At 38.8% G+C, this 9,011-nt stretch overlaps 2 protein-coding genes across 8 annotated transcripts in view; one reads left to right on the top strand and one right to left on the bottom strand.

Moving 5' to 3' along the window:
* The window catches only part of LOC118403921 (major facilitator superfamily domain-containing protein 6-like), a 12,921-nt gene extending 11,417 nt beyond the window's left edge, over positions 1–1,504 (top strand). For both annotated transcript variants that reach the window (XM_035802798.1, XM_035802797.1), the window contains one exon: positions 813–1,504. In XM_035802798.1, coding sequence (XP_035658691.1) covers positions 813–911 — 99 coding nt within the window. In that variant the 3' untranslated portion in view covers positions 912–1,504. The remainder of the gene's footprint in view (positions 1–812) is intronic.
* Positions 1,194–9,011, bottom strand: part of LOC118403919 (unconventional myosin-Ia-like) — a 42,900-nt gene continuing 35,082 nt past the window's right edge. For all 6 annotated transcript variants that reach the window (XM_035802795.1, XM_035802794.1, XM_035802790.1 and 3 more), the window contains 4 exons: positions 7,887–7,993; positions 6,832–7,060; positions 5,968–6,158; positions 1,194–4,375 (listed from right to left, as the gene is read on the bottom strand). In XM_035802795.1, the coding sequence (XP_035658688.1) occupies positions 4,261–4,375; positions 5,968–6,158; positions 6,832–7,060; positions 7,887–7,993 (642 nt within the window). In that variant the 3' untranslated portion in view covers positions 1,194–4,260. The remainder of the gene's footprint in view (positions 4,376–5,967; positions 6,159–6,831; positions 7,061–7,886; positions 7,994–9,011) is intronic.

Genomic DNA, 9,011 nt, shown 5'->3' with positions numbered 1-9,011 from the left:
TCGGGAGCTATATTACGGCTGGATACCAGGCTATTACCTGCTCTTCTCAACAACGTAACTTTTCAAATATCCTTTTCTTCAGAAACTCATTTATTTTGCAAATAATGTCAAAATCTACATGATCAATGTTTGACAATATTCAAGTTTATCTAAACTACATAAAGGTATGAATATGCCATTATTTACCACTACGATATATCCCAGTTTTTTCTTTTAATCATGCAAATTAGGTCAATGCACTATTCATATCCATTTAAGGTCCTCTCCAGCCAAGTTGCATATGCACTGAGTATGAAGTTCCTATCATTAAGCACAAATGAAACATTGATTTTCCTCATTATAATGTAAGTTCTAGCCTTGCTACACAGCATACCATTTACATCAGTCTTCAATAAAATTACCTGCAGGCCAGAAATCATACAAATGCATTGATCCCAGCCTGTAACCGAAACGCCTCCTGCAGTACCAAAAAAATTGCTAGAGGGCTCAAACTGTCACTTCTTTCCGATCACAAAGGATATCAGCCATGACCATAGCCTGTCCAGTTTGTTAGATGTCAATACAAGACGTTCTGCTGTAGTACAATAAAAGGCGGCTAGGGAGCCCAAATTCTAATCATTCAATGTACATTTGTATTATCATCATCAGATATTACAATATCCATAAAACCATACAAGATACCATAAAAGATAAAATTTAATTGGGGGAATGTCAATTGATAGATTATGTCTCCTTTTTGTTAGCGAAGTCTTTTTAAAGATTGGGAGCAGTTTGGATATAATTTTTTTTATTAAAAATCTTATTTCTGACAGGACCCCATGCCAGCCAAGTACATGTTGAGCATCGCTACCATGACGTCGCCTGTGACGCAGTTGGTGCATCCCCAGCTGAACCATGACGTCAGTTACTGACAATGTATTGTTCAACTGCCGCAGAACTTGTACAAAGACTGTAACAGTTGTAAGTCATTGTAGAAAAAATGTTCTTTTGAAATCATTAAATGGCTTCCTTCAGACTTAAAAAAATGACTAACTCCAGTCTTAGCCTGCTTATACGTGTACCTTCTCATGTATTTACTGTAAGGCTAAGCTTCATTGGAATATAAGGGTACAATAAAGGTGTAGTATATGCTGTTTTCCATGAGGTCCTTATGACACTTATGTGACTGAGATACAACAAAAACATGTTTGGCATCATATTTGCAAAGATTTTATTCATCATGGCCAACATGAGTCCATATCAAAGACTGGACACAACAATTACAATCATCATATCTAATTATGGTTCTATAATGTGTTGCCTTGTTCTAATCCATACCTTCACCCAACAGATATCAAATAATTGTAATCATACTGTAATGTTTGTATCATTTCTGTTTAGAATATCATATAGTCACAGTTACATAAGTATTTTATGTATATAGCCAGTAATGTAGCAAATCACCATTATTCAATATTGCAATAATAGAAAAATGAAGGCCCATTACCTGATTAAACCACAACAACAAAAAAACACAGAAATGTAACACTTGGCACTCCTACTTTAAGATGTATATCTAGCAATACAGGGGAGAAATAATACTTTAGAGATATATGTAGATACAAATGTATGTCTATTATGGTAACATTTCCTTCATGAACAAGTCTAGTATATACAGAAATACTGAAACAAAGTTTTAGGTGATATTCCTAATCTGCATGTACATGTATATATGGCAGGGTGACTTCAACATTGCATATGATGTCAGTTGATTAAGATCATAACTAACATAGACAGTGATAAAACTGTATCTAAAATTCTGCATGGTAGGCAAAGTACCATTGTTGTGTTATCACTTTTAAGTCAACATGCCTCAGATTATACAGATCGTAGCAATTTCCAATTAAAAATGTTTGTGATAATATCATAAAACCATGCATGGATAAACTACAAAACTGGTGGAATACAAAACTGATGTGTGGATAGAATACAAAACACGTATTACTAAGTACATAAACACAGTAAAACTGGAACTCCAAAACTAATTTCCTGACTGAAATTTGCCATATTACCAATCTGAATTTGTCGACTTCTGTGGCAGATTAAGTGAACATATCATAACAGTATTACAGGTCAGACATTTTGCTGTTGTGTGTTTTCTTTCCCATTGTTCACTCAATAGACCGATCCTGACTGTCTATCACCATTAGCAGCTCAACCAATGGTAGCATGGCAATTAGCAGTTCGACCAATGAAAGAGTGGCTGCATGTCCATCAAAAGTTTGCATTTCTATAGTCTTACTTTGCATTTGTACATTTTGACAGATGTGGACAGGGCTAAGGGAGCGTCTATACTGGTACCATGACTGTATGATGGCACATGTTCGACACCACAGGGTGGTTCCACATTGTGATCTTATTGTACTGAACACATGACCATACATATCAAATTAGAGGCTTTTGGCATTCAAGACACATCAGAAAATCAAATACTTGCTTTCTCTTGTACTCCACTCCTTTCCATTCTAAGAATTACAGTCTTATTGTACTGGCTGACTCGCTCTAAGTACATTGACCTCTATGCTGAACAATTATCATATGAAAACTTATATTAGCATAGTCGGACTGTTATGCATTTGCAGCAGAGATTATCATAAAATTATAGGTATATATATACACAACAAAATTGCTTGAGAAAAGCAAGCCTTACTTTGATGACACAAGCAGAAATTATCTTGATTACCTTTCTGCAGGAATAAAAAACTAGAATATGCTTTGTGCGATTTAATGTCCAATGATATTTAATTATAGCTAAACATCTCTGTTCATTGAACAGTAGTTACTTCTACATGTAATCAGGAAATTTTGACATAAGCACAAATTATGTACTATCAGGACTTACAGTGGAGACCATATACATCATTTGTGACAGGAGTTCTGTATGTCATTTGTATGGAAAAAACAATTTCTTGAATAACGTTACCAAGATTGAAAATATAGCAAAGAGTTGAATACTGTATGAAAGTAAGACATTAATAGTAAAGGTTCCCAGTGAAGTGAACTATTGCATAGTAAGTATACAGAGCATACCATTATATAATTACTAAGTATGTATTAGAAAAGCACATGTCTTCATCTTAATTTGCCAACCTGGAAGTGCCATATGATTCTTACCTGTTCCTTTATCAAAACCCATACATAATTTTACTGATCTGGAACTGCCAACCATAATTTGTAAACTTAAGTCCCTGAACTTTTCATAACAGTCAAACTTACAGCTTTTCAAATAATACCTGAAGAAACATCATGAAGATTTCTTAATGCACCACAAAGCTAAAACTAAAACTGCCCAGTAGACATTTTCAAATTTTGGTACAATCAATATCAGACGTTTCTTCCTATGTAAAGACTTTGCTTATCCACAAAAATAATAATTTGTAGATGGTTAAAAAAGGAAACGTTTTAATATCATACAAAAATGCTATTGGATGTCTTATACATTCGGTAATATTTCAAACAAATTACAGGGCCAAATTGGTGTGAAAAAATCTTTCCCATATCAGTAGCACAGTATTTCATTTTCTAGCAATTATAATTGTGAAATATAAGCATTTCTCATTAATCACACTACAATAAGTGTGGTAATCTAAAAAAACTACAATGGTTATGACTGATGTTAACCTTATTTCCATAATGCTTGTAAGGAGAAATTCCATCATTTACCGCTGAGGAATTACATTTTCCTTTTTTTTCTCAGTAATATGACACAAGTTTGACAGTCCTATCATGGAACACTAGGATTTATGAAATTACCATTTAATTCTGCAAGATAACTTCTGGGTTGCATTATGAGTATTCAATTATTTCAATCATGACATACAGTCTGTAACATAATATGCATATTGTATGAATTTTTGCATATTGAATACAATCAGACCCCACAGGCTCCACCCAAGAAGCATTGAAAAAAAAAAAAAACTTGGCATATTACACACAGTAGAGCTGCAGCACAGATTAAGTACCTAAATATCAACATGTAACATTAAATAGAATGTCTGGTCCTAGTCCAGCATCATTAAGGGCTATTACAATTATTTCCTATCTGTAACCATCTGTTAACACTTACATCTAACAATTCACATGTATACTAACATACAAAATCTCTACCTACATGTACTAGCAAATATACATTGTACACTACCTTTACTATTTATTTGGAAAAGTTGTCAGCTTGTACAGGCACTTTTACGACATACATTGGGCGGTAGGTCCGGGGTCCTCTCATACCAGGACGTCCAGCTGGTCATCTTTGCGCTTACACACAGGCATCTTCCCGTTCAGGCCAGTCTCCACAAACTCCACCTGGATTCCCTTCCCATTGAACTGGGCATTGAACCTACCAGAAATACATGAGAATTTCTCATTAGACAGTCACACATCATATTAAAAGTTTGTAAGACTAAAACCGGAAATGTTGGCAATTTCTGATACATGTATTTCCTAGTAATTGTTACATTTTTGCCATTGGCTTCGTTATCTCATAACTTTTTAAAAGTAGCAATGGTTTGATTTGTGTCCTGCCACCAGAAACCAAATCTTGGTTAGACATCCAGGTAATAAGACATGCCACGTAATCTACATATACGAGGGGCATGCAATAAGTAATGTCCCTGACCCATTTCCCATAGCAGGAGATTAATGAAACTTGGCACAGTTATTAGTCTTTCTCTACATAGGAACCACCCAGAGTTATGCATTTCTCCCATCATTTGATGTAGCTCTGGACACCGTTCTTGTAGGACATCCCAGGTTGGTCCTCCGACAGATGCCTCATCAATGGCAGAAGAGGGACGACCAGGTCTGGGAGCTGTTTCCACAGACTTCCGGCCTTGTTTGAATTCACGATGCCAGCGTTTTACAAGGTCATATGATGGGGCATCATCACCATAAGTTTTTTTTCATTTCATCAAAAGTCCCTTTTGGTGTGCGTCCTTTCAAATACAAAAACCGGATCACTGCGCGACACTAAACTTGCTCCATTTCACACCTGGTCCATTTCGCACCTGACTCAGTTCAAACACCAGTAAATCAGTAACCATAATTAGTTCAGAGCTGTCTTTGGCAACATAACCCATAGAGATTTGACTCATTACACATACAATATTTCATCTAGATCAGACAACTGGCAGTGGGTCAGGGACATTACTTATTGAATGCCCCTCGTAGTTACTAAGCATCCACTGTCTCTTGTCTCATATGAACAAGAATTTTAAGTTCCCAGGTTTGAAACCAAAACTCTGAATAATTGATATGTTGATGAGGTGAAGAGAATTTTAACAAATTGGTTCTGAATCAATAGAACACAAGTGAAGACGAATCTGTAATTGCTAATAAGTCTTGCAGAGGTAGTAGGGTGGGATCCCAAGTGCTGAAAAGTTTGACACATTCAACATTTCAAGCATGTTTGGTTTGGTATGGCTTGATACAGATCTCCATTAGTGACTGATATGTCACTATTCTTCCTGGAGTCCGAGTGATTTGTAGAGAATCACCAATTCTAGACAGAAGGATTTGCACCATCGCACACCACACCACTGCACGTGTGGTGGGTTCTTTAACGTGTGTGGGTTGTGGCTCTCCCTAAACAAGGGGACCTCCATTTAACATCCTATACGAGGGACGGCCCTAGCCAAAGCTAGGCACTCATTCTTTCACATGAGTAAAGTGAAGAAAGCCGTGTTAAGTGCCTTTCCCAAGGGCACAAGATTGGTGACACGGCAGGATTTGAACTCGACACCTCTAGGTTCTGAGTTAAACACGTTATACTGCTGCGCCACGCCATCTCAATTGATAAAGAACCTGGTAAAGCCCACATGGTTTATCGCTGTCTGGATACGCAGCTTGTACCTGTACAAACCTGGTCTTTGAGGTGGTTTACTGGGCATGTAATACAAACACAAAGAGAAGAAGACCTGAGGTTCTACATACGTGTTGGATATTCTGACTGGTACTTGTGCTCCCTTGGCCCGCTCGGCTTGGTCCCTCAGTTTGCTGACTATCTCCACCAGATGCTCGCTGTGGAACACAAAATCTCCCTTCCTGCTGGCCTCCTCACCAGTCTGGTTGATGTGGATCACAAACAGATTGTCCATATACGGACTTACTGAGATACCTGCAACCTGAAACAAAGAAACAGCACATCAAAGAAGGCGACGATGAACAGGGACGTTTGGGCTGCCATTGCAACTCGAGACCGGATGGACTCGACTTAAGCAAGTAAGTAAGCAAGCAAATAAGGTGCTATGTCTCTGCACCTGAGATGTAGCCCTACAGTGACATACTGCTTTAGTATTGGAAACATGGGTGCCTTTCTAGATAGACAGTCGCAAAACACCTACTAGCAACTTGGTCATCTCTAATACATCATAATCTAGTAGGTACATACATGTGGTACTTAGACAATGTTATGATTTCATCAGTCCCCTTGTAGATGCTAGAGGGACATTTATGAACCCTAACATCTAGTTGGAGATCAAATTCATACATGTCAGTAGGAAAACTGTTAGAAATTCATCTAATTTAGGGTCACAATTTCTGATGGCACTAGAAAAGTAGGTTTTGTGGTACATGTCAGTTTGTCTGTATATCAGTGTGTTAGTGACTGCCTCCGGACCAACAGTTTGAGAGTTTAATGGAGGCACACCTGTTGAGCATGTTAGAGAACCCACCACCAAAGAGAGTAGGGGATCAAGTAAATCCGTCCATATAATGCAGATTCAGTAGTACAAACCCAATGTGTTATGCCATGAGTGCTTTACCAGGTATTTACAAACAAACAAGATCCAAACCAACCTCTGTGACCGGCAGTCTGTACTTTATAGCCAGAGTTTTCTGGTTCACGATCAGCATGGAGGTGTCACACAGCACCATCAGCCGCAAACTGTCCTTGGCGTTGGAGCGGTTAATTTTGTACACGATGTCCGAAAAGTACACCTCGCTCTCTCCGGTTGTTTCGGTCAGTCGGCGCCAATTCACATTCTGACGGAGCTGAACATAGTCTCCCTTGAAAGGTCTTGGAACACTGGGAAAATTGATATTGAAGCAGAATGTTTTATGACAGATCATAGTGTTCATATGAACAGGTAACATTATTATGGTTCATACATTTCATTGAACTGAGGATCCCTGAGATAAAAGTTACACATTTTTAGTCACTCTTCCTTCATATTCCTTACATCTGGTCTGAAAAAAATAACTAATAACTAAAATAAACTACAAAAAATCTGACTGCGCAATGTATTCCTAATGCAATGGCATTTACCGAGGTTGTAAGTTTAGCCAATGCCATTTCAATTTGTTGATTCTTGGATTTAACAAAAACTGCTGAACATATCATAAACAAAGCCCGAGGATGCGATTTATGGCTTGGTGCATTCAGTTTTACAGTAAATGTTGTTAATGAGCCACTTACAGTATGTCTTCACATTTCATCTGGGATAAATTCTTCTTGGGGTATTCACAACTTGCACACTTCCCATAATTCCCAGCGCCAGGTTTACGGATATCGTGACCCATGAGGTCATCGGGCGAAACCAACTAACAGCTACAGTGGTGACGTGCTGGCTAGTTTATACTTCTGACCACAAAACTTGTAAAATTCTCAGCTCTAATAATAGTAGAACTACATTTGTCGTACAACTCATTAGTTTATATGCTTTACCGCCGTCGTACTGAAGGTTTTAGCTGGTTTCACCCTGGTTTTGCACCCTGGGCAACAGTGGTAACATCCATATTTCATAACCCTGGCACTGTGAATTATGGGAAGTGTACAAGTCAGGTGGCATAGCACATTTGCATACTGTTAGCAGGCTCTATAATTGTGGTTTGTCTCCCCTTGAAGTACTCACGTCTCAGGATAGAGTGTCTTCCTGCCCCTGAAGATCTCACTCGCACTCAGTTTCTCCCTCATGATCCGCCGGGTCTCCTCATCCAGCATCTCACGGTACTTCCGACACTGCAAGGTCACAGACACACTTAAGACAACATCTTTATCAGGGTGGAAGGGATTCTGCTACTCCTTACTGCATGCAGATAAACATGTTCTATCCCCTCCCCTGTTATTTGATACCTCAATTAACTTAGCCTGGTATCCAACCATATCATAGCTTCCATGTCACTTCTGTCCTCTCCACAAATTTGTGGAGAGGACAGAAGAGAATCGGGAGCTATAATACGGCTGGATACCAGGCTATTTGCAGAGAGGACAGAAGAGAATCGGGAGCTATAATACGGCTGGATACCAGGCTATTTGCAGAGAGGACAGAAGAGAATCGGGAGCTATAATACGGCTGGATACCAGGCTATTTGCAGAGAGGACAGAAGAGAATCGGGAGCTATAATACGGCTGGATACCAGGCTACAATTAGATGTGAACAGTCAGGTCGGCAGTAAGCTCACTGCAGAACAGACTTTGAGACTGAGAGACTGTGCGCCCGGGTGTTGGGTGGAAGTAGAAACATGGGTGCATGTAGGCACAGGCCGGGGGTGCGGCCCGGGTTGTCATATATCAACAAAAATGACTCATTTGACATTTTTCTACATGAAAAATGGAGGTATTGTTTTTGGTGTGTAATTGCGCATGCATCTGAGTGTGTGTTTGTGTTTCTGGATATTTGGGGTCAGCATGCATTTAGGCTGATGATGATGATGATAATGATGCATTTAGAAGTTTTAAATGGATTGCAATGATATTTGGTTTGTGGATAGGGGTTGGGATGACCAAGGTCCAGGTGAATTTTGTGCCACTTGCTGTGTGACCTTGGTACTGCAGCAGAAGTTCTGATTTTGTATCTTTTGTCCTGGACATGCTATGGTATTGATATTTTGGTGGCTTTTGATGTAAGGAAAAGATTGTGTTCAATGTAGGTTCAGCAGCTTGCTCTGGTAGATTCAGCACAGGTTGGACAAGTTGACAAAAATGCGCAAGTACATTAAAGAAATCAGGGGTGCACAGTAAACATGTCACACATTTC

This window comes from Branchiostoma floridae, chromosome 16, assembly GCF_000003815.2.
Source record: "Branchiostoma floridae strain S238N-H82 chromosome 16, Bfl_VNyyK, whole genome shotgun sequence".
Classification (NCBI taxonomy): domain Eukaryota; kingdom Metazoa; phylum Chordata; class Leptocardii; order Amphioxiformes; family Branchiostomatidae; genus Branchiostoma; species Branchiostoma floridae.
Note: the sequence above shows the minus strand (reverse complement) of the source record. Positions and strands in the feature narration are given on the sequence as shown.